Raw genomic sequence first — 22,479 nt, 5'->3', positions numbered from 1 at the left:
GGTACGTGGAGCGCTCGGTCCATTGCCCCTAAGGGCGCGTCTGCCTCCTGAAGCCCCCTGCCCTCCTCTCCGCTCCATTCTCTCACGTTCCTTTTTCCCGGCGAGCCTCCGCATTCCCCATCTGCCCGTCGCCGCCCTCGCCCTTTCTTCCCTCCTCCCGACCCTCCCCCGGCTCGCCCCTCCCTCGGCAGCCCACCTTCGCCCCGCTCCTCCGCGGGCGTCTCGGTCCTCGCCCCTCATCCCCGGCCTCCCCTCGCCGGCCCCCAGCGCCCAGGGCCCCCGCAGCCCCCTCCCCGCCCCCCTCGAGGCGGCGGCGGCCCCTTTCACAATAGCGCGGCCCGCCTCCCTCCTCTCCGCTCCCGGTTCGCTCCCGCCCGCTCCCCGCCCGGCGCATGCGCCCTCCGGTCAGCGGCGGCTGCGGCGGTGGCGGCTGCGAGCGGCTCCGTTTTTTTAAAGGGAAACGCTGAGGCGCCGGGGGTGACTGTGGGGGAGGGGGACCCCGAGCCGCGGAGACCCCCAGGGGAGGCGACAGACCCCCTCCCGGAGTAGGAGGGCTTTGGGCGGACCCATCCCTCCCACCCCCTCCTGAGGAGGAGCGGGGGGAAAATGGAGGCTCGGGGCGGCTGAGGCGAGCTCCGGGGCGGGGGGCCGGGGCGGGGAAGGGGGGGTGTGGGGTGGGGAGACGAGGCGGGCCCGGCCGGGCCAGGGGGGGCCGAAGCGAGCTCCGGGGATGAGCTCGGGGGCGGCTGGGTGCGAGCTCCTGCCTCTGAGGCGAAGGCGGCGGCGGCGGCAGCAGAGGCGGCGGCGAGGCCCCCATGGGCCGGCGGCGGGCCTCAGCCGCGGCCTCCACTTCTCCGCACGCCGGCGGGATGGCGCCCGGGCCCCGGAGGAGCCGCGCTAGCCGAGGCCTGCTGCCGCGCTGCTGAGGCGAGCCCGCCAAACTCCCCTCCCCCTCCTCCGTCCTCGACCCCCCACACCTCGCCCCTTCCCCACCCCCTCCTCCGTCTCGGTCCCCGGCGCTGCTCCGGACCACTATGACCATGAGATCCGCAGTGTTCAAGGCGGCCGCGGCCCCTGCCGGCGGCAACCCTGAGCAGCGACTGGACTACGAGCGGGCTGCGGCGCTGGGCGGGCCCGAGGACGAGCCCGGGGCGGCCGAAGCCCACTTCCTCCCCCGGCACCGTAAGCTCAAGGAGCCGGGGCCCCCGCTGGCCTCCTCCCAGGGCGGGAGCCCCGCGCCCTCCCCGGCCGGCTGCGGCGGCAAGGGCCGGGGCTTGTTACTCCCGGCCGGGGCGGCCCCCGGGCAGCAGGAAGAGAGCTGGGGCGGCTCGGTGCCCTTGCCCTGTCCGCCCCCGGCCACCAAACAAGCCGGCATTGGGGGGGAGCCAGCGGCCGCGGGAGCCGGCTGCAGTCCCCGACCCAAGTATCAGGCGGTGCTGCCCATTCAGACGGGCTCTCTCGTGGCGGCGGCCAAAGAGCCTACGCCCTGGGCTGGGGACAAGGGTGGGGCGGCTCCCCCAGCTGCCACCGCCTCGGACCCGGCGGGACCCCCACCACTACCTCTGCCGGGGCCGCCACCCCTCGCGCCCACCGCCACCGCCGGGACCCTGGCGGCCAGCGAGGGCAGATGGAAGAGTATGAGGAAGAGCCCTCTCGGGGGTGGCGGCGGCTCGGGAGCCTCCAGTCAGGCCGCCTGCCTCAAACAGATCCTTCTGCTGCAATTGGACCTCATCGAACAGCAGCAGCAGCAGCTGCAGGCCAAGGAAAAGGAGATCGAGGAGCTGAAGTCAGAGAGAGACACGGTACGGGAGGGGTTAATCTGCGTTCGGGACGACGAGCGAGTTGTGCGCATGCTCGGGGGAAGGGGGCTGTAGGAGGTTAAGGTATCCCTTGGTTAGGGGTAAGGAGGTTGGCCACCAGCGAAGGAGTATCTTAAGTGTCGGGTCCTTGGGAACCAGGCTCACAGACACGTTGGGTTGGAGGGAAGGGTTAAAGGGCAACCTCCCAGTGGGAGGGGGAGGGGAGGCTTCAGGTGCCAAAGGGTTAATTTAAAATGACAGCCCCAGACTTGTGGGAAAGACGTGGAGAGTGGGAAAAGATCTCATTTGTGAAGGGGTTGAAAATGCAAAGGTGGGATGCATATGTGGTGGCTTTATGGAAGGGGTTGAATGAAAGAGATTGTGCATTAGAAATGCATTCTTAGAGGAGAGGGACAGAGCAGCTGTTGCACTGCTGGAAAATCTTTAGATAGGAGGGCAGTAGGCCTTCTAATTGGCAGAGAGGTAGAGGTGATTCACAGTGAGATCCTATTTTAGTTTTCTTAAATGATATGAAGAGAATCACTGCCTTTGATTTCAGACAGTTTTGAATAAGAATCTTAGTTATAAAACATGACCCACTGACCAGCTCCCTTGTATCAGCGTAGTGTGGAAGGGCTGGTAGATTTTAAGGCATCAGGGGAAAGGAAGTTTGTTAAATGTATTACGTAGACCCCCTCCCCAGAAAATCCCAATTTTTAGAATCTTAAGATAGTAGGGCAGTAATTTATTACTTATTTTTACTTCTGAGGAGCATGACTATATAGGCTTGTTTTCACTGCAGCAGTAGTCAAGAGCACCTTATGCGTTAAAACATACTCTTCCAGATATCAGGAAAGCTGTGTGTGTGTGGTGGTGGTGGGGTATTACTGTGCTAGCATACCTTACAGCTGCCTAAAAATAAACGTGGTTTCTACAATTGTTGTGTTCAGCCTGCAGCAGTCTCTCTCTCTCTCTCTCTCTTTCTCTCTCTCTCTCTCTCTCTCTCTGGCGTTGTGTGCGCCAAGGGCTGAGCAAGGGAGCAGAGGACTATTCATTTTGTTTGCTTTACAAATGAATCGCATCAGGCATCGGCTGTTTTATTGGAGAATGCATTCTGCAAGGTGGAATGGGAGCTGGGGCAGGTCTCATCAAAATATCTCATGGTGTTGATTTGTGGAAGTTACTCAACATGGAGGTGGCACTGCTCAGCTACTGTACTGCAGTCTAGGGGTGTGATGGTACTGTAATTACAACACATCATATCCTTACATGGGGGGGGGGCGGGAAGAGAAGGACCAGTGAAGGAGAAGAAATTAAGGAAATGTCACCCACAAACCATAGTTAAGTAATGTTAAGGCTGTGAATCAAAACAGAAGATGAAATGAGAGTATGGCTGACAGGGGGGCTCTCTGCTGATTTGGAGGTTTCTGCCCAGTTCCTGAGGTAATGGCCCCTTTGCAGACTTTCCTAGGCAGGAAAAGTGGGGTGAGTTAAGGATAGAGTATCAGTCTGAACTTGGCATTCACCGTTTTTGTTGTGTATTGCAGTCTTAGCATTGCTTAAGCTTGTTTCTCTTATTCCAGTTGTTGTTTGGCCTCTACTGAAATCTCTGCAGCTAAGTAGGTATAATGAAGACAACATTAATATTGCCATCTACCCAAATAAAATTCTTACTATAGTGTTTTAAATAGCATAGTTGGCACCTTTTCTCAGAACATTCTAATGTGAAGTTTTCAATGATAATAGACGTCCATTTTTTGTTTGATTATGTAGTTCTCCTTTAATTAAAGTTAAAAGACTTTGGTTTAATTAATATTTAGATAAATAGGTAGATTTTTTTCCTGTTATCTCAAATGCAAAGAAACATGCATATTTCATGATCAGTGGGATTATGGGTACTGGTTACTATTACAATTCTTCCAGATTGAGTGTTCATTGTTTCAATGCCCTGCACACCCCTTTCAAATAACACTGCAATCCCTCGTGGCACTGTGACTGTGAGCTTTTAATTCCTTCTCAGTATACCGTTTGGACTTTGCCCTTGTGTATAGCATTTTGGAGTGAAAGTAGAGAGGACAGGATTTGGAGAAACTTAGGGCCTCCTAAAAGAACATAAGGTTAATTCTGGAAACTCCCAAACTGACTTGGAGCCACATGGTTAGCAGTAGAGAGACCATGCCATTTGAAAGGCATGCTGTGGCCCCTCCCAGAGAAGAGGATCTTCTTTCAAAAGAATGAACTACAAATTCCCCCATACCCCTCCTCAACTAGGTTAGCCCTAAAATTAAGCAGAGTACCTTGTCTTCTCTATTGCGTTTAAGGAAAACTATTCAGATTCATGCCTGTCTGTTAAAAATAAGTTGAATTGCTATGACCCATGGAAAGAGGCAGAAGGCCATACTGATGCCTAAATGGGGCTAAGTACCTGGGTGTAATTTTTTGTGTTTTAAGTCTGCATTTTGGCACTCTCTCTTTTAGCTCCTTGCTCGGATTGAACGTATGGAAAGGCGGATGCAGCTGGTAAAGAAGGATAACGAGAAAGAAAGGCACAAGCTGTTTCAGGGCTATGAAACTGAAGAGAGAGAGGAAACGGAGCTATCCGAGAAAATTAAACTGGAGTGCCAGCCGGAGCTTTCCGAGACATCCCAGACTCTGCCTCCCAAGCCTTTCTCTTGTGGGCGGAGTGGAAAGGGACACAAAAGGTGTGCTGATAACTTTGTTACACTGTCTGAACATGATGAGGACATGTGTTTCCAGTGACTGAGAGTAGGGGATTGGGATTTATGAATTGGTTTTAATACAACCATATCCTGAATTATGAGGTCTTCCATGCTGAGAAACTATCTTGAAACATTCTTGCAGGCTATAAAAATCTGTTGGGAACATTTTGGTCAGAGTAGTAATTACAGAATGTGGAGTACATCATAAAGAGAATGGGCAACAAATGTGACAGCTGAGTTTCTTAAAATTATGGCAGTTCACTTCAAGTTAGGAAGTGTTAAATTCCTTCATTGTGTTAGGTAGTAGTGGACAAAGAAGTAAGGTCTGACCATCCTTGGACCCAAAGAGATGTCAGTCTAGCTGTGAAGGTGGCATACGTTTTGCAAACTCGGAATTCAATGGCAATAAAATATGAAAGTAGACAACAGTGATATAAACTAAGTTTTGTAAGATTCAGAGACATTAAAGATTATTCTGAGGTAGAATAGTGAAACTTTAAGGAGGAGATGGATCTTGAAAAAGAAGTATAGAATTTAGGTTGGTAAAAAGGAAAGGAAGTGGCATTCTAGGAATAGTGGTGGGGGGGAGGAGATTGGTGGGAGAAAGCCAGCAGATAGCAAGAAAAAAGAAATAGATTGTAATTAACATGGTATAGAATTGGGGCAAAAAATAAGAGACTGGTCTCTGGTTGACAGGAATGAAATAGGCCACAGAGTAGTGGCACCTAATGTTAGCTAAAGGGTCTTGAATAAAATAGGAACCTTTTTAGATTTAGTGGGCAATAAGATGCAATTAGAGGTTCTTAAGCATGGAAACTGATTTGTTCAACAAACACTTAACTGAGGGCCTGTTCTAAATACTGGTAAGCATGAGGCCGTTCCTGCTCGTGACTGCCAACTGAATCAGATGTTTAGGTATTTAGATACCTGAACTTGTTTGTTCTCTTGCCCCCAAATGTAATCAAATCAGATTTTATTCAAGAGTCAATACATTTTATAATGTTTTCTTCCCTATCTAATAGGAAATCCCCATTTGGAAGTACAGAAAGAAAGATTCCTGTTAAAAAGCTGGCTCCTGAATTTTCAAAAGTCAAAACAAAAACTCCTAAGCACTCTCCCATTAAAGAGGAACCCTGTGGTTCCTTATCTGAAACTGTTTGTAAACGTGAATTGAGGAGCCAAGAAACTCCAGAAAAGCCCCGGTCTTCAGTGGACACCCCGCCAAGACTCTCCACTCCCCAGAAGGGACCCAGCACCCACCCCAAGGAGAAAGCCTTCTCAAGTGAGATAGAAGATTTGCCGTACCTTTCCACCACAGAAATGTATTTGTGTCGTTGGCACCAGCCTCCCCCATCACCGTTACCATTACGGGAATCCTCTCCAAAGAAGGAGGAGACTGTAGCAAGTAAGGCATAGAGAACACTTGCTCTTATACCCTAGTGGTGGCGGTCAAGCTAACAAGTGTGAAAATGCCTTTGGCATTTTTAAAAAAGTGCAATCAATAAAGCAGAGTTCTGTCAAGAATGAGTAAGTTAACAGCCAGAGACAGACACTGTGCAGGCATTGCAAATAGATGGAATTACAGCAAAATGTGCTCAATGTATTTGCCTGCTTACAACACTGGGAGATGTGTTTGCCAGTAAGTTGCTCATCACAAGAGCACCAGACTCGGGGGTGTAATCTCCGGCAACTTGCATGCCCTCTGAAAGAAGGGTTTTCTGTGCTGTGAAATGCATAGAACTTATACTTTGCCATGCACGACTGTTCCTGCAATTGATATTGTGTGAAACCTGGGAGGGTGGTCTTTGGGTGTTCTCAGGGGCCAATGGTAATTTTTGGGTTGGGGAGCCAGCTTGGGGTGGGGAATTTCACCTGGGCCTCCGCTCTTTAACTATATAAACATTTATCTGTATCTCTATGTCCCGGTCTGGGGGGCAGGAGGAATCTGCCAAAGACCAACAGTCTTACTTTATCTTACTATACTTCACAAAGGTTCTAAATGTGAAGAGTTTACTTGGATTGCAGTAGCCCATTGGTTGTTCATATATTTAAATAAAATGGTCTACAAACTATTTTTCAAACAATAAGGACTATCTTGGGATATCTGAGCTGCTTGGGGAGGGTGTGGGGTGTGGGACCTTGGTCTTCATTCCCTTTTTTTTCTTTATGGCTTCCACACAGAAATGCTACCCTATCTCCTACATCAACCAGTAACTGCAATGTGCCTTCAATTGTGTAATGTTAGTCTGTGACAGTCACTGCGGGCGCTCCGGGGTGATGGTGGGGGAAGTCTTCTTGAAGAGAGCCACAGCCCCAAGTTTCTACCACTGTGTCTTGCCCTAGCAGGGGTGGGGATGGGAATCCATTCCAATAAGACGAGAGCATTCTCCAGGCTTTGTTTGGCTGTTCTGGTGACAAAATTAAGTGGGGAAGATAGATTACTCTTCTTAACTATCTAAAATTCATTAGGCCTCACACTTGAGTACATGAGCTAGACCAGGATCCTGATCTAGGTTCAGGTTTTTTTGTTGGTTCAGTCAGTTGAACAGGTTCATCCTTAATGGTTAACCTTCTTGCTGCCATGGCAATGCTGTGTAACAACTTAAGAGAAACTGTGAAGCAACTTCCCATCCGGGATTGGGAAATGGCTTGGTCCAGAGCTGTTCTGTTTGACTGGCTGTTTTGAAAACCCTCTCTGCCCTAGTACAGAAAATTCCAAACACCTCTGAGATTGTGGGCATAGCAGTACAGAAAGAGTCCGACTGGGGGGAATCCCAGCCCTTTGAGGAGCCTGAGTTGTGAATAAACGTGTGAATCCTTATTCTTGATGCCCCTATCTCAAGAGGAAGCTCAATGGCTTGTTCTAAGGAAGCCAAAGTCTTTGTGCATGTTGTTCAGGCTGGACCAGCAAGGTAGTTTGTTTGGAGGGAGGAGGGAGCTGTTTAAGAAGACTACATATGTAAGTTTTGAGAACACTGATCTTTTATTTGAAAAATAGGGTCAACTTTTACTCACCTGCCATGTTCTGAGTTTAAGGTTTGATATCCTTGGCCATCAACTGTTGCAGGGAAACCACCCTAAATAATGAAGAAAAGAAGTCGTCTCAGTGTAAAAAAAAAAGTGGTGGGCTTATTTTCTTTTCTTTTGTCTGTTGTTCCCTCTTCCCCTCCCCCAGAGAGAAATTCTCAAAAGAACAACTCAAAAAAACCAAAATGGCTTCCTAGTGAGAACTTCAGTGATGATCCTTTCCTCCATTTTGGGTATGGGCTTTTTTTCTTTTTACACTGAGATGATTCTTCTTTCCTGCATTATTTAGGGTATCTGATGCCATCAAGTGTTGCAGGAGAAACTTCAGTCTTGGCTGGTGAGTAGAATAGGAACTGTGCTGGCTGGGCCTGGGGTGGGGGGTCGGTGGGATGGTGGATGGTTGGGAGCTGCGTTCCCCATCAGCTGGATGTGGGAGAGTGAGATTCCTTGGTGTATGATTACACTATAGACTTCAAAATGACTACAAATTTCAGTTGTTTTTCAGGAACTGCAGTAGCATCAATTATATGAATTGTCAGGTATTGGCTTAGGGTTTTTTGTGATCCTGTGTTTGGCAGACTGCAATGGCATTTTAGGTTCTTTTATACCATAGCGAGGACACTGAATATGGCTTCAGGTGAGGCCATAGAATGGATTCCTATCACTTGGTAACTTTGTCCAATCTGGGGAGAGACCTCTTGTCCTAGTGAATAGTAGGAGGGTTGTGTGACTTTGGATTTAAGGGTGGTTCCACCCCTCCTCCCTTTCTTTTTCTTTCTTTTTTTTTTTTCAGTTCCTTCTTGGAGGGACCACTCAGTAGAGCCTCTAAGGGACCCAAATCCTTCAGACCTTTTGGAGGTAGGTACCCAAGACCTGTCAGCAGAGGGGAGTGAGGGACAGGGTAGAAACGGAGGTTTAACTTGAATGTGTCCTAGTAACGGGATGGATGGGTTAAATAACTCTTAAAGCCAGAAGGAAACTTGAGCGATTATCTAGCCCTGCTCTTGTTTATATAGAAGAGAAAACTGAGTTTCAGAGTGACTAAATGATTTATTCAAAAATAAATCGCTAGGTAGTGTTCAAAACAAAATGAAATTTCATGCTAAGTAGAAAAGTTAGAATGTGCCACTCAGCAACAAAATTACATATTCCAAACTTATTTGACTCTTAAAACTCAGACTCTCGCAAAGCATGGAGGTAGGGAGGATTTATGGCGGTCTCAAGGGTTGTTTCAGTTTGACATGATTTTCACCTTGGAAAGTTGAGGACATAATTCCAAAGTTCGGACAGTCTACAAAGGTGGGTGTGGGGAGAAGAGTATGTGTTTTGGATTCTGTTACTAGGAGGTTCCCATGACATCCATAGAACTCACAAACTCAGGTGGGACCTGCAGGGAAAAGATTTTACATTCCTGGAACCTGGAAATGAGTTTGCATATACATGTGTCATGTGGTGATAAATAGTTTATCAGCTGCTGTTCTTTACACAGAACCTGGATGACAGTGTGTTTTCAAAGCGGCATGCAAAACTGGAGCTGGATGAGAAGAGAAGGAAAAGGTGAGGCGAGAGATACACATCCTGGAACAGCTGAGCCCTGGGACCCTAACCTCTCTCATCCATGCTGTGAAAAGCCCTGGAGCCCTTAACACTCTTAAATTACTGCCATCCCAATTGGTTGAGTATCTTAGTTTGAAGTGGTAGTTGTTACAAGTAAAGATGTTTGGCTTCTTTTTCTTTGTGTATGCCCTTCCTCAGTTCCACTCTCTGTGGAACATCAACACGTGATTGGGACTGCTAGACCTAAAGAGCTCTTTCCTGACCAGGCAGACAGTTCACTTTACCACAGTTTACTTACCACCCCCCACCCTCCCCACCCCATTAAGAAGAGTCAGCACAGGTCTCCCTAGTGTCTGGACTGTGTTAGCTGCTTTTATAGAGCAGGTTTTCAGTAATATTGGGTTTGTTTCTTTGTTTTGTCTGGTTTGTTTTTCCCAGATGGGATATTCAGAGGATCAGGGAACAAAGAATTTTACAACGACTGCAGCTCAGAATGTATAAAAAGAAAGGAATTCAGGAATCTGAGCCTGAGGTTACCTCATTTTTCCCTGAGCCAGATGACGGTAAGTTTTGTCTATCTAAGAAAGTAGGTTTTTCAAAGAAGGAAAAGGGTGCAAGGCTCCAGGGTACAACTTGCTCTGAATGAATGAACAGCATTTTGGAGCAGGTGTAGTTGCTAGACATTTCCCCTCTATGTCACTAACAAGGTCCCATTTGGCTTTCTCCCATAGTTGAAAGTTTGATGATTACCCCCTTCTTGCCTGTTGTAGCATTTGGACGACCATTACCCAAATTAACTCCGCAGTAAGTATAAAGGATCCCCCCCCCCTTCTCAGGTAGCCTGCACTTTACCTTCTTTTTAGACCTCATGAAGGCCTAGATAATAAGGTAGAACAGGTGGCTTAGGGATAGCCATGGCTCTTTGACAGAAGTGAGGCTATCTGGGCAACTAGCATTGGAGTGATAAAATAATTAGAAGGATTGCTTTTTGAGTTAGAAAGAGATTATTTAGTCACTTTAATAGCACACTGTTTCTCTGGCTTTGGGACAGCAAAGACATTCTAAATTTAGAACTTGAGAGTCAGGGTTAGGAGTGGTGAGGGGCATAGTATCTTTTTTAGAGTTAATCTTTGGTCCACACTGAATCCCTTCTAGTCTTCCAAGTTGATTTCCTTACCTTTTTTTTGCCAGGAATTTTGAGCTGCCCTGGTTGGATGAGCGTAGCCGATGCAGGTTGGAGATCCAGAAGAAGCAAACACCTCACCGGACGTGTAGGAAATAGCTGAACTGGCAAGAACCTCTGTCTTCAGATAGTTGTAGCACGCCATTTCCCAGAGAATGGCAGAGACCTGTATGTGTGACCTATGTCCTCATGTATGTTATTGTTCGCTGATAATGCCCTTCCATACTCCCTTGATCTTGTTTTGTTTTCATCACTCTGATTTCGCAAAAACTCTTTCATTGGGCTAATTGTGAATTATGGAGGGTGATTGGGATTTCTTTTCCCTTTTTGGGGAAATGAGCTCTCAAGCTAAATCTATAGGATGGCAGATCCAGAAGCCTCAGGGGTCTGCTTCTCTACATTTGCCTACGTTAAAGGGGTAAAAGGGCTCTCTTCGTTAGACTTGTGGAAGATGAAGCAACCCCTGCCTATAGAGTCGTGCCTGCATGGCACTCTTCTCGCCCTGGTATACCCTTTCCTTAGAGTTTGAGTATAGTGGTGTTTACCCTAAAACAAAACAAACAAAAAACCTCACCATGAGCTTAAGGACCAGATGAGGAATAAAAAGTGAAGTGATGAAGCAAGTCATCTTCACAGGGTAGAAAAGAGATTGAAAAGTTGGCAGATAAATGTCTGAAAAGACAGTTGTTCTCTTAAAACTATTCTGTGATACAGCCATGTGGGAAGGAATTTGTGCTGTGATTATTTTCTTAGTTAATGGATAACTGAATTTCTTCCCCCATTCCTCAAGAAATAAAATCCTTAGAAAAGAGAATGGGGATGGTTAGTTTTGGGCAAGTTATGACTCTAAACAAAAGCAGTTGACATTTGAGAATGGCATGCCAGAACCTGTGTAGATGTCCTTGTGTCACATCACTTCTCAAGTATTCCTTAGTTGGGCTTTATTCTTTTAGCTGAGCTCTCGGTGGTGGGATAGAGATTTAGGGAGGGTGGGGGGTGTATGTGGAAATATGTGCTTCCTTTGGCTGGCAAATGTCTACATCTTGAAACAAACGGATGTACCTAATGAGCTTCTCCATTCACTTTGTAAAAATAGATTTGTATGTGTATCATCTTGGTCCCCCTTTCCCCCCATTTTGTTAAAAAATTTCAGGACAGCACTCCAGGCCACTTTGGTCTCAGTGTAAGATCCCTGTAACTATCTGGAAGGAAAATAGAGCCAAGACCTCTGGTCTTAAATATATAGGAATTGCCTTTCTTTAGTCTTCATGACTATTGTGTGAAAACAAGTAGGGGTCTAATCTCCTAGAAGGTAGGGGCTTTTATCCTTGAAGAGAATATGTCCCCAGATTATTAGCACTTTTAGAGGAGAAGCCAAGGTATGTAGGGTGTGTGGCCGGCCCATCAATGGAGCATGAGAGAATGGGGATACCATTGTGGGAAGAAAAGAAAAGTTCCTCAGGGGCCTCCCACTGCTAAAGATTTTTGTGACATGTTGATCTGTGCTCCCTGGGTTTGACTTTTGAAGGAATTATTCCGGCAGCACATGTAGTATTCTTGGATGATCTTGCTGCTTTTATTTCTCCGTGTGTGTGTGTGTGTGTGTGTGTGTGTGTGTGTGTGGCTATGGGTTTTCATTTGTAACTCCATCTGCTTAGGAGAGTGGGCTCTCCACAAGGGAACCTGCTGTGAACTTCATTGCAGCAAGAGTGTAGAGAGAAATAGGACTTATTCCACTAGGGGCTCTCATCTCACACCTTAAGGGGAGGAAGGAGATTTCTAGAAAAACTGGGCCAGATTTTCTTTGTTCTCCATCATTTTAAATGGCAAGCTGTTTGGCTTTCCTACTCTGACCTATGTTATGTTCCTTTATAATGTGCCCAAGAAGAAAAAAGACTGATCAGTGTCTCTTTATGTTGTTCCTTGATTCCTCTGTTTCTTCTTGATTTTCAGCATTTGTCGGATTCCTAATTTGGATATGGGTTAGCAAATATAACCTTTGTGTTTGTGCCCTACCCAGGGGACTCCCCAGATTCTGAACTTGAGCTAGACTAAGAGGAATCCATGAGGTGCTATCTGGCCAGACTTAAGTGGATTCTATTTCCTTGGTTCTCCCTCTACCTAGGACTGCTCATTTTATTGTCCCCTCTTCTAGATCAGTTCTCCTTTGATTTGGATGTGTTGAGGTTTGTTGAGGAGGTTGGAGAGTAGATTAGCAAAATTCCAAGAGCGAAATTACAGTGTGTTAGAGTGTGGGGGGAAAATTAAGTCTTATTTTTTCCCTACATGGGATACAACACTGTGAAATTCAATCTTCAACAAAGGCCCTGCAATTCTCCTAAAACATAGTTCTTTGTTTCTTTCTTTAACAAAGTTAAGCTAGTGTTAATAAATTAAAAAGAGAAATTGCTTGTCTGTCCACTTCAGCTTTGTTTTATGCCCATTTCATATTGTTGTCTGTGTTGTAATTCATACTTTTGATACCATTTCTGATGTGTAAAATTGGTTGTCTTGTAAATATCTTATAAAGAGTTCAATTGTAAATAAACTATTGTGGCTGTTAATTTTTGAACTTCTGCTTCAATTTATTAGATTTATTGGGAAGCATTAAACAGTTCTGTAGATATTGGAAGATTAGAAATAGAAATCCATTTTCACAAAATAGAGAAATACACCATTTTCTCTTTTGTGTATGAGCACAACGTATGTTTTTCATCCCTCTTTGTTCTGTGTTCTCCCTTACACATACAGTTAAGTGGCAACTTTAAAAACCAAATCCTAGGACAGGATACTTGGTGCCTGGTGTCTAAATGAATAAAACCTCATAGTTGAAAAGACTTTAGAGGTCATCTAGTCTGACCCCTAATACATGATTTCCCCTTGACAACATTCCAGACAAATGAAGTCCAGCTTCTGCTTCAACGCTTCATTTTTTTCTATGCATTTTTCCCTAAATGTTAGAAAATCCTTCCTCACTGATAAAATCTAACTTCTTGTAACTCCAACCCATTGGTTCTTGGTTTGCCTTACAGGGTGATGAAAAAAGATCAATTCTTCCTGTTTCTCATTGTCTCTTGAATAGTTAGATTGCTGTGGCTATCTCAAATCTTCTCTTCAGGGTAAACATTCAGAGAGCTTACACTTGTTCCTCAAAAGCGAGGATTTTGAGTTTTTCAGTTCCTTCTGAGTGAACAAGTTGCTCATGTTCATTTAAAAATTGAACCCAGACCAAACAGCTGAAAGGTAAAGTGGCAGATAATCACTTTCCTTATTTAGACACTTAACTTGGCAGCTTCATTTGCATCAATTTACCTTCTGATAGAAAAGATCCTCCAGATCTTTCTAACACTTATGAAATCATACATCCTCCATTTTGAACTCAGGCAGCTGGGTTTTGAAGTTGTCAAATTTGGCCACTTGTTTAACCAGTTGAGATCTTTTTGGATCCTGAATCTATCTATGAAGGCATTCAGAATGCCTTCTAGTTTCATATTGTCTATAAATTTGGTCAACATCAGATCTTTAGCCATATAACTTGTAAAAATACTAGACAGGACAGAATCCTGTGCAATCCTGTCCTGTGCCATGCAATAGTGACCTTTCTCTGTTTGATATATATTATTAATGTGCACTCCTGTAGGTACACTAATAACTTAGCTTATGCATTTTGAATGTACATCTTATGGTCCAAAGAAAATATACCTTTTCTTTTCTTTTTTTTTTTATTGTTGACAATTAAGGCTTTTGACAAAGTCTTGACAAAATCAAAGCATTCCCCTCATCTACCTGTCTGGTAACCCTTAAAAAGGGAGTCATGTCAGGATATTGGACCAACGCTGGTTCCTATGATCATCTTTTTTTTAAAATCGGTTCCAAAATCTTGGTTAAGTCTAGCATCATACCAGCCTGCACTCTGGGAGAAGTGATAGCTGCAGTGGGAAGATGCAAGAAGGAAGAGGACATGAGAAAACAGAAAAAACATGGTAGCGCTGCAACACTAAGTCCTCGAGCTTCACTGCAGACAACTTCCTCCTTCATCTTTAGTTTCAAATGGGCTGCTGTGGCAAATCTGATGCAGCACAACAGCTTTGGAGGTTTACCTTGACTCGTGATTTTACCAAGCAAACGAACGCAGTAAAATGATCGGCTTCAAACGTAGGTAGAAACGAGAAACGGAAACAAAACTATGAAACAGCCCCAATGCCGCAGTGAAGCTGTGACAGGTGGGCGCCTTCCAGTCGGAAGGTCCAAGATGGCTGGGCGAGGAACCGGAGGCGGCTGCCGGAGCCCAGCTCCCCTCGCCGGGGGCCCACCCCAGGGAAGACAGGGGTCGCGGCACGCCCCCCGTACGCCACCGGTTACGTAATCCCGCTCGCCGGCAAACGTGCCGCAGGGCGGCCACCCCGCCCCTAGCCCCTCCCCCTGAAAAGCGCGGCGGCCAGTGTCGCACGTGAAGCATGCTGGGACTAGCTCTCGAGCCTCCCGGCAGCCCCTGCGACGGGCGCAGTGCGTAAGGAGCTGGCCGTCGGCGGCCGTCCTCCGTAAGATGGCGGATCGGCGGCGGCAGCGCGCTTCGCAGGACACGGAGGACGAGGAGTCTGGTGCTTCGGGCTCAGACAGCGGCGGCTCCCCGGCGCGGGGCGGCGGGAGCTGCAGCGGTAGCGCTGGAGGCGGTGGCAGTGGCTCTTTGCCTTCCCAGCGCGGAGGCCGAGCTGGGGCCCTTCATCTGCGGCGGGTGGAGAGCGGGGGGTCTAAGAGCGCCGAGGAGTCGGAATGTGTGAGTGCGCGCGGGTGGGGCGGGCCCGGGGCCGGGGTGTAGGTGGTGAGGGGAGGCTGGGAGTTGATGGTAGCTGCTGGGGCTTACAGTGTTAGAGAAGAGAGCTATCATAGTGCAGTGTGCATCCGGAGCCCCAAGGGAGGAGGAGGTGTTAGGGGTTTCTGGGAGAAGGGCAGAGGCGCTGCACGTGAAGAGCGGATGTTTATTCAGAAATTGGGGCTGGAAGTGAAGAGACCGGACCTCCCTTGGTCGCTGCTTGTTAAAGATGTACCTTTTCTCATCTCCCTGTTCACCCATTTCGTGTTGAGTCTTCAGCTCCCCGCCCTTTGGAAATCACGGAACTAACCTATGTCCTCTTTCCTTCAGGAGAGTGAAGATGGCATCGAGGGCGATGGTGAGTAGCATCATGACAAGTTTTTTGACTGTACAGTCAGATCACCTATTTCCACCAGTTGACATCCTCTCAGACTGTTAAGGATTTGGGAGAGGGTGCCGGAAAGTGGCTCTTTGTAGCAGAGTGCCTACAAGCTTACGTTTTAGCAGTATGATCTTTGGCAGATCACTCTTCGACCCTGTTTCCCATTTGTAAATGTGGACCATAATTTTATCTCTCTGATAGGTTGATGTTAGAATTGAATGAGAGTCTTAGTTTGACTTAAAAAGCAATCAGGAAATATATTTATAATAATTTATGTTGATTTTTTTTCTTTACATATTTCTATTTTCTTTCAGCTGTTCTGTCGGATTATGAAAGTGCAGAAGACTCTGAAGTGAGTGTGATAGGTTCTTTTTTTTCTATGGCTATAGGTTGGAAATTTTTAAATATATTTTAAAAACATGGACACACACCTGTGGTTCAAAAGTACCATGACCTACTTGTTATTTCTCTTGTGCATTCTTCATTTATGCTTTTCAGAAACTGTTATAAAAGGTCTTGTTTACTTAGAGTGAGGGAAGTTTGGTGCATGCCTTTTCAGGTTTCATTATGTTAACACGGTTAATAGTTGGCTTTTCACCCTGTCCAAAGAAAATAAGGTTCTAAATAGGAGAATGAGAACATCCTGAAGCCCTTCACAGGATGACAGTTCCTTTCATGCTGTCTAGGGAATGAAACCAGCTAGTTGGATATTTTTTTAAAGTGTATCTGATAACCTTAAAAGGGCAGGATTCTGAGTGGTTTGTATCAGAAACATCCCTGAGTTTATAGGGAGCTTTCTCCCTCTTAAGTTCAGGAGAAAATTTCCATAAGCCAAGCTTTTGTGGCCTTACTTGTTTTGGTTGAATGAACTACTAGAGATGTTATACGAATGGCTGTTTTATTTCCTGGGGTTGTTGAATATTAAGTCCTGAGTTCTGGAATTTGGGTCATGGGGTTATGGACAGGAGGAATTAGATTATGGATCAAAGGTTCATTCTATAAATTTTGTAGAACTGTTGCTACGTATTAGATTTCTATTAAGTCCTAGAGATGCAACAGTGAACACTATACTAAAATTTCTGTCTTTAGGAATGAGTTAGGAGGTCAGATAAACATGCAGACAGTCATAGGACATGGTGACAACTGCCAGGGATAGGGTTAAGTAGGGTATTAATGGCTGAGTACTGAATCCATCTTAGGCAATCAGGAAAGAATAAGTTGCAGTTAGTCAGGCCATGTTTTCGGCAGAGGGAACAACTACTGTGAAAGTCCAGACACAGGAGAGAAGACTGATTATTTGGAAAATTGAAAGTAGTTTGGTGTGGCTGGAACATTGTTGGGACAGGATGGATACCAGAAATAAAGGCAAATCAGTGAACAGGGGCCAGATACGAAGGGGTTTACTTGTTCCTTGTCTTCATTATGTACCTGCTGTGTGCAGGAGTTGTACTAGGCACTGGAATAAAAGACAGACATGGTTCTGCCCTCCTGGAATTTACATTTTGGGGGGAAACGGACAAGTAATCATGGTAATGTTTGGTAAGTGTCACACTATCAGAAGCATAGGGTGTTTCGGGAGCACATGGCAGGGGCAGCCAACTAACTGTTTGGAAATGCTTAGGGGATGCGATGTTAAAATAGAGACTTGAAGGGTGAGTGGGAGTGAGCCAGGCAGAGTATTCTAAGCAGAGGAAACACTGTCTGGGAAGAAGGTCTTGAAGGGATGGACTGTATGACAAGTTGGAGGATATGAAAAGTTTAGTGTGACTGGTGCTAAGTGATGAGTCTGAGTCCAAATCTTAAAATACCTTGTGAACCCTATTAAAATGTATTTGGATTTTATTCTAAGGAAGTGAGAAAGCATAACAGGGTTTTAAACAAGTGTGTGATAGGGATTAGACTTAAATTTTAAAGATTTGTCAGATCCAAAGAACACCTGCATCAGAAAATCCAATTGGCCAGTTCTGTTGAAATAAGATCTTGCAGAGGGAGGGAAGACTCAGACATTTATATGTTAACAAGATCCCAGATTGATGTTTATGCACAGTAAAATTTGAGAATTATTACTTTATAACAGTTATTTTGTCTACAATGATAGTTGATCTGAGGGGAGCAAGATTGGAGGCAGGAAAGCTAGTTAAAGCTATTATGGAAGTCTAGGCAAGCATTAAGTGTGGCCTGGAGTGGAGTAGTAGCAGTGAAAGTAGAAGTGGACAGAATTGAAAGTTATTTAGGTTATGGAATTCACAGAATGTGGTGATTTATGAGATGCCTTATTTTCTCTGAAGTCAGTGATGAAGTTATCTACAAAAAGTAAAAGGGAGATGAGAAGTTTGGAGTGAGGAATGTTTGCAGTAGTCACTAGAGAATGGAAACCCTGGAAAGATTGTCAGGCAGTATGGAGTGTTCAGTGAGGTTTGGTGATTGTGAATTTATAGCATCTTACCATTCTTTTTTTTTTTTTTTTTTTAAAGATTTTTATTTATTTATTTGACAGAGAGAGACACAGTGAGAGAGGGAACACAAGCAGGGGGACTGGGAGAGGGAGAAGCAGGCTTCCCACAGAGCAGGGAGCCCGACGCGGGGCTCGATCTCAGGACCCTGGGATCATGACCTGAGCCGAACGCAGATGCTTAACGACTGAGCCACCCAGGCGCCCCTAGCATCTTACCATTCTGTATGTAAATGAGTTTGGATGTTATCGTAATAACGAAAGAAGGCTACTGAAGCCTTAAGTATGGAAGATGAAGCAAGACTTGGGACAGGGAGAGCTGTTAAGAGGTTGTTAGGATAAGCCAAGGAACATGATGGTGCCCTAAAGAAGAGACAGGGCAGTAGGACTCAGATTTGAGAGATGTTTAGGTGGTGCTACCAGAACTTCTTGATTGAATCTGGAATGTGAATTAAGGAGTCAAAAGGATGCCCAATTTGATGAATGATGTTATTCACTAAGAACGGGACACAGGAGATTTCAGGAAGGACACCGGTGGGTTAAGTTTTGGATGTTTTGAAATTGAGGGACCTGTGGGACTTTGAAATGGCAATATATAGTATATATTGTCTGAAAATTAAGAAGGAGGTCTAGTTCTCCTCTGTCCAATACAGTAGTCATCAGCTAGATGTGGCTATTTAATTAAACTTAAAACTTCAGTTCTTCAGTTGCAAAGCCACACTTTAAGTACTCAATAGCCGTGTGCGGCTAGTGGCTGCTGTATGGGACAGCAATGGTCCAGATTAGAGAAGAAGGCCTGGTGTCCTGACTTTCATAGTAATGCATTACTTGCTTGCAGTTTTCTGGGTTACTAACTATATACCTATACACTACAGTTTAGTCTTGCATGTTAAAATTTGATCTGTCTCTTAGTCTGCAGGTTAGTTTTTCATCCCTTTCTTTTCCATACAGTTTATCTGTTGAAAAGATTTTGATGATTGCTCGCTCACTCATGGTACAACTCAACATGCTCCCTCTGTCCTTTGTATTTCCTGCAAATAATTGGTATTTCCAGATCCATGGAAAGACAACATGAACCAAAGATTTTATCTTGAACAAAACTGACTGATAATCACTTAGTTTCTTTCCCTTTTGGTCACTTGCTGTTTTTGTCTAGATATTCCCAGTATATATTTTTTTAGGTCCTGGGGAGGAAACTGCTGTTCTCTTCTTCATTTTGTTTTCCTTATGAAATAGGAGGAAAGATACTGAGTAGGGAGGTTAGTGGAGGGAGGATCAGGGGAGGAATTGTCAGACTAAAGGAGGTTTAAGCAGTTGAGGTTGGAGGTGGCACCGATGTGTGAAGTTGTGTGATTTTTTTTTTTTTTTTAAACCCCTTCATTGATGATTAATAGTCTGGGTGTAGACCTAGAAAAAGCAGACATTTGAGTTGATCTAGTCCTGGGCACAGGGGAGTGGCAAGGGACTTGGTGATTGGAATCTAGGAGTGATTGAAATAATGGGCCATGGAGACTAAAGAGAGAGGAAAGTGTGGAAAAAGACTGATAGGGAGAAGGTGGAAGGGTCAAAGGAGTGGATATCTTTAAGTTGGAGATGAGAGGGTAAGCGAATAAGTAAGAATAGGAGTAAAAGGCAGGGGTTTTTTTGTTTTGATTTTTGTTTGTTTTAAAGTAAACTCTAGGGACACCTGCGTGGCTCAGTTGGTTAAGCGTCTGCCTGTGGCTCAGGTCATGATCTCTGGGCTCCTGAGTCGGGCTCCCTGCTCAGTAGGGAGCCTGCTTCTCCCTCTCCCTCTGCTCCTCCCCCTGCTTGTGCTCTCTCTCTCGCTGTGTCTCTCTCTGTCAAATAAATAAAAGTAAAATCTTAAAAAAAAACCCAGCTTTATTGAGATATGATTTATAAACCATACAATTTATTTAAAATGTACAATTCTGTGGTTTTTTGTGTATACACAGATACATGCAACTATTACCACGATTAGTTTCAGAACATTTTCATCACCTTGAAAAGAAACCTTGTACCCTTTAGCTGTTATTCCCCCTGCCCCCCAGTTCCTCCATTCTCATTCCCTGGTCCCTAAGCAATCACACATCTACTTTTTGTGTCTAGGAATTTTCCTATCCTGGCCTTTCATATGAATGGAATCATAATATATGGACTTTTGTGACTGGTTTCTTTCACTTAGCATTATGTTTTCACAGTTTTCATCCCTGTTGTACCATGTATCCATACTTAATTCCTTTTTATGGCTGAGTAACATTCCATTGTATGGGTATACCACATTTTGTTTATTCATTCATTGGTGGACATTTGGGTTTCTGTTTTTTGTATTATGAATAATGTTGCTATAAACATTAGTGTACAACTTCTTGTGTGGATGTATATTTTCATTTCTCTGGCTATGTACCTAGGAATGGAGTTGCTAAGTCATATAGTAACTGTGTTTTTTTCTTTTTAATCTTTTTTTTCCCCCAAAGATTACTTTTTATTTATTTATTTGGGAGAGCGAGCGAGCAAGCATGAGCAGGGGGAGGGGCAGAGGGAGAGGGACAAGCAGACTCCCCACCAAGCGGGGAGCCTGAAGTGGGACCTGATCCCAGGATCACTACCTGAGCTTAAGTCGGATGCCTGATCCACTGAGCTACCCAGGTGCCTCATGGTAACTGTGTTTAATCCTCTGAGGAACTGCCCAGCTGTTTTCCAAAGCACCTACACCATTTTACATTCCCAACAGCAATATGTGGAATTTCCTTATGTACTCGCCAGCATGTAGTTGTCTTGCCTTGAGTTTTTGATTCTAGCCATCCTAGTAGGTGTGAAGTGGTGCCTCATTTTGAATTTGCATTTCCCTGACAGCTAATGATGTTGAACATTTCCTTGTGCTTATTGGCCATTTGTGTATCTTCCTTGGAAAAAATGCCTATTCAGATACTTGGTCCTTTTTTTAATTGGATTGTCTTTTTATTGAGTTGTAAGAATTCTTCATAAAATATTCAAGATACAAGTTCTTATCAGATATATGATTTGCAAATCTTTTTTTTCCCCATTCTGTGGGTTTTCTTTTTACTTTCTTGATGGTGTTAGGTTTCAGTTTTGATAAAGTCCAATATATCTGGTTTTTCTTTTTGCTCCTGCTTTTGATATCCTATCTAAGAAGGCTTTGCTGAATCCGTGCCAAAACCAGAGTCTTGAAGATTAACTCCTGTGTTTTCTTATAAGAGTTCTATAGTTTTTGGGTGCCTGGGTGGCTCAGTTGGTTAAGCAGTTAAGTGGCAGGGTCCTGGGATGGAGCCCGGTGTCGGGCTCCCTGCTCAGCGGGGAGCCTGCTTCTCCCTCTCCCCCTGCCTGCTGTTCCCCCTGCTTGTGCTCTCTCTGTGTCAGGTAAATAAATAAAATCTTTAAAAAAAAAAGAGTTCTATAGTTTTAACTCTTAAATTTAGATTTTTGATCCATTTTGAGTTAAAAAAAATTTTTTTAAGAATATATTTATTTGAGGGGTGCCTGGGTGGCTCAGTCGTTAAGCATCTGCCTTCAGCTCAGGTCATGATCCCAGGGTCCTGGGATCGAGCCCCGCATCAGGCTCCCTGCTCAGTGGGAAGCCTGCTTCTCCCTCTCCCTCTGCCCCTCATCCCTGCTTGTGTTCTCTCTTGCTCGCTCTGCTCTCTTTTAAATAACTAAATAAAATCTTAAAAAAAAAAAAAAAGGCTATGGGTAAAGGCTTAATCCTTACAGTGTGGGTGTGGTCTCCCTCAAATTGAGAGTTTCACAACAGTATCGCCTCTCTGGGAATCCTCACCCAGAACACTTAGAGGCTGAAACACCTGGATGCTGAGCAGGGAAGAGGAGTTAATTGGCTTGTCTGGGCGGGTTGGGTACACCTCACTCTGTTTGAAGAAACTTAAAGCTTGAGAGCTTCTTATTTCATCAGGAATCTCACAGTGGGACTCTTTGATCACATTCCTGACATTAGCCTGGGGCTGGAGTTATGAGAGGTCAAGTGTCAGACCCAGTAGGAGAATAAGACCAGTGTGCACAATATCTACCAGGTGGCAGAGGGGTATTGTCACCTTGACCTGTTAACCCGACAGTGGGAACTAACCCAACTTTTTTGAACCCATTTCTTTGTCTTTAGATGTCTGAACCTACTACCCTCCCCTAGCCTATAGCTCTGCCCCCGAGGTCCAAATCCTGAGAGAATTGTGAGATGAGAGTATTCTAAAGCCAGTTCCCTCAGCATGAGCTTTAGTTACTCCTTTTCCCTGCCTAGAACTAGCCACCCCTCTATTACCTGACCCTTTCTGGTGGCCCCTATTCAGAAGATAGCCTAAGGACGGTCCTCTGTAGAATAGACCCAGCAGTTTGTCACAAGCAGGATTATCTAATCTTGATGTGGCCAAGAGGGGAGGCATAGTAGAGAGGCAAGAGAGCACGTGGGCTTGGTTTTCATTTCTAAATTATATAATTCTGGAGAGAGTTGTTGGCTAAGGGGATCTCATGCTACAGGAAATTGAGTATTTGTATCATAGATATAAAAGATGTAAGCCAC

At 45.1% G+C, this 22,479-nt stretch overlaps 2 protein-coding genes across 5 annotated transcripts in view; both read left to right on the top strand.

Annotated features, from left to right (window-relative positions):
* Positions 1-392: 392 nt before the first annotated feature.
* On the top strand, positions 393-12,858 carry MSL1 (MSL complex subunit 1). 2 transcript variants are annotated; one of them, XM_006746184.3, is made up of 9 exons: positions 394-1,802; positions 4,278-4,501; positions 5,542-5,924; positions 7,836-7,883; positions 8,340-8,404; positions 9,036-9,103; positions 9,542-9,666; positions 9,835-9,907; positions 10,295-12,858. In XM_006746184.3, the coding sequence occupies exons 1-9, from the start codon at positions 1,035-1,037 to the stop codon at positions 10,383-10,385; spliced, it is 1,845 nt and encodes a 614-aa protein (XP_006746247.1). In that variant the 5' UTR covers positions 394-1,034; the 3' UTR covers positions 10,386-12,858. The 2 variants fall into 2 exon arrangements, with proteins under 2 accessions (XP_030872737.1, XP_006746247.1); XM_031016877.2 differs by lacking the exon at positions 7,836-7,883 and having other exon boundaries at positions 393-1,802.
* Positions 12,859-14,774: 1,916 nt separating this feature from the next.
* Positions 14,775-22,479, top strand: part of CASC3 (CASC3 exon junction complex subunit) — a 17,851-nt gene continuing 10,146 nt past the window's right edge. Inside the window, exons 1-3 of one of the 3 annotated variants that reach the window (XM_081805036.1) lie at positions 14,775-15,063; positions 15,430-15,457; positions 15,796-15,833. In XM_081805036.1, coding sequence (XP_081661162.1) covers positions 14,833-15,063; positions 15,430-15,457; positions 15,796-15,833 — 297 coding nt within the window. In that variant the 5' untranslated portion in view covers positions 14,775-14,832. The remainder of the gene's footprint in view (positions 15,064-15,429; positions 15,458-15,795; positions 15,834-22,479) is intronic. The other 2 variants (XM_081805035.1, XM_081805037.1) reach the window with 2 other exon arrangements.

This window comes from Leptonychotes weddellii, chromosome 15 (assembly GCF_054177405.1).
Source record: "Leptonychotes weddellii isolate Sample4059 chromosome 15, ASM5417740v2, whole genome shotgun sequence".
NCBI classification, from domain to species: domain Eukaryota; kingdom Metazoa; phylum Chordata; class Mammalia; order Carnivora; family Phocidae; genus Leptonychotes; species Leptonychotes weddellii.
The sequence above is the reverse complement of the archived record's forward strand: the minus strand, read 5'-3'. Positions and strand labels throughout refer to the sequence as shown.

Coding starts and splice junctions, on each gene's coding strand:
- MSL1 (XM_006746184.3), top strand. CDS start 1,035: ATGACCATGAGATCCGCAGTGTTCAAGGCGGCCGCGGCCCCTGCCGGC. Junction 1,803..4,277: donor TGAAGTCAGAGAGAGACACG/GTACGGGAGGGG, acceptor TCTCTCTTTTAG/CTCCTTGCTCGGATTGAACG. Junction 5,925..7,835: donor GAAGGAGGAGACTGTAGCAA/GTAAGGCATAGA, acceptor TGCATTATTTAG/GGTATCTGATGCCATCAAGT.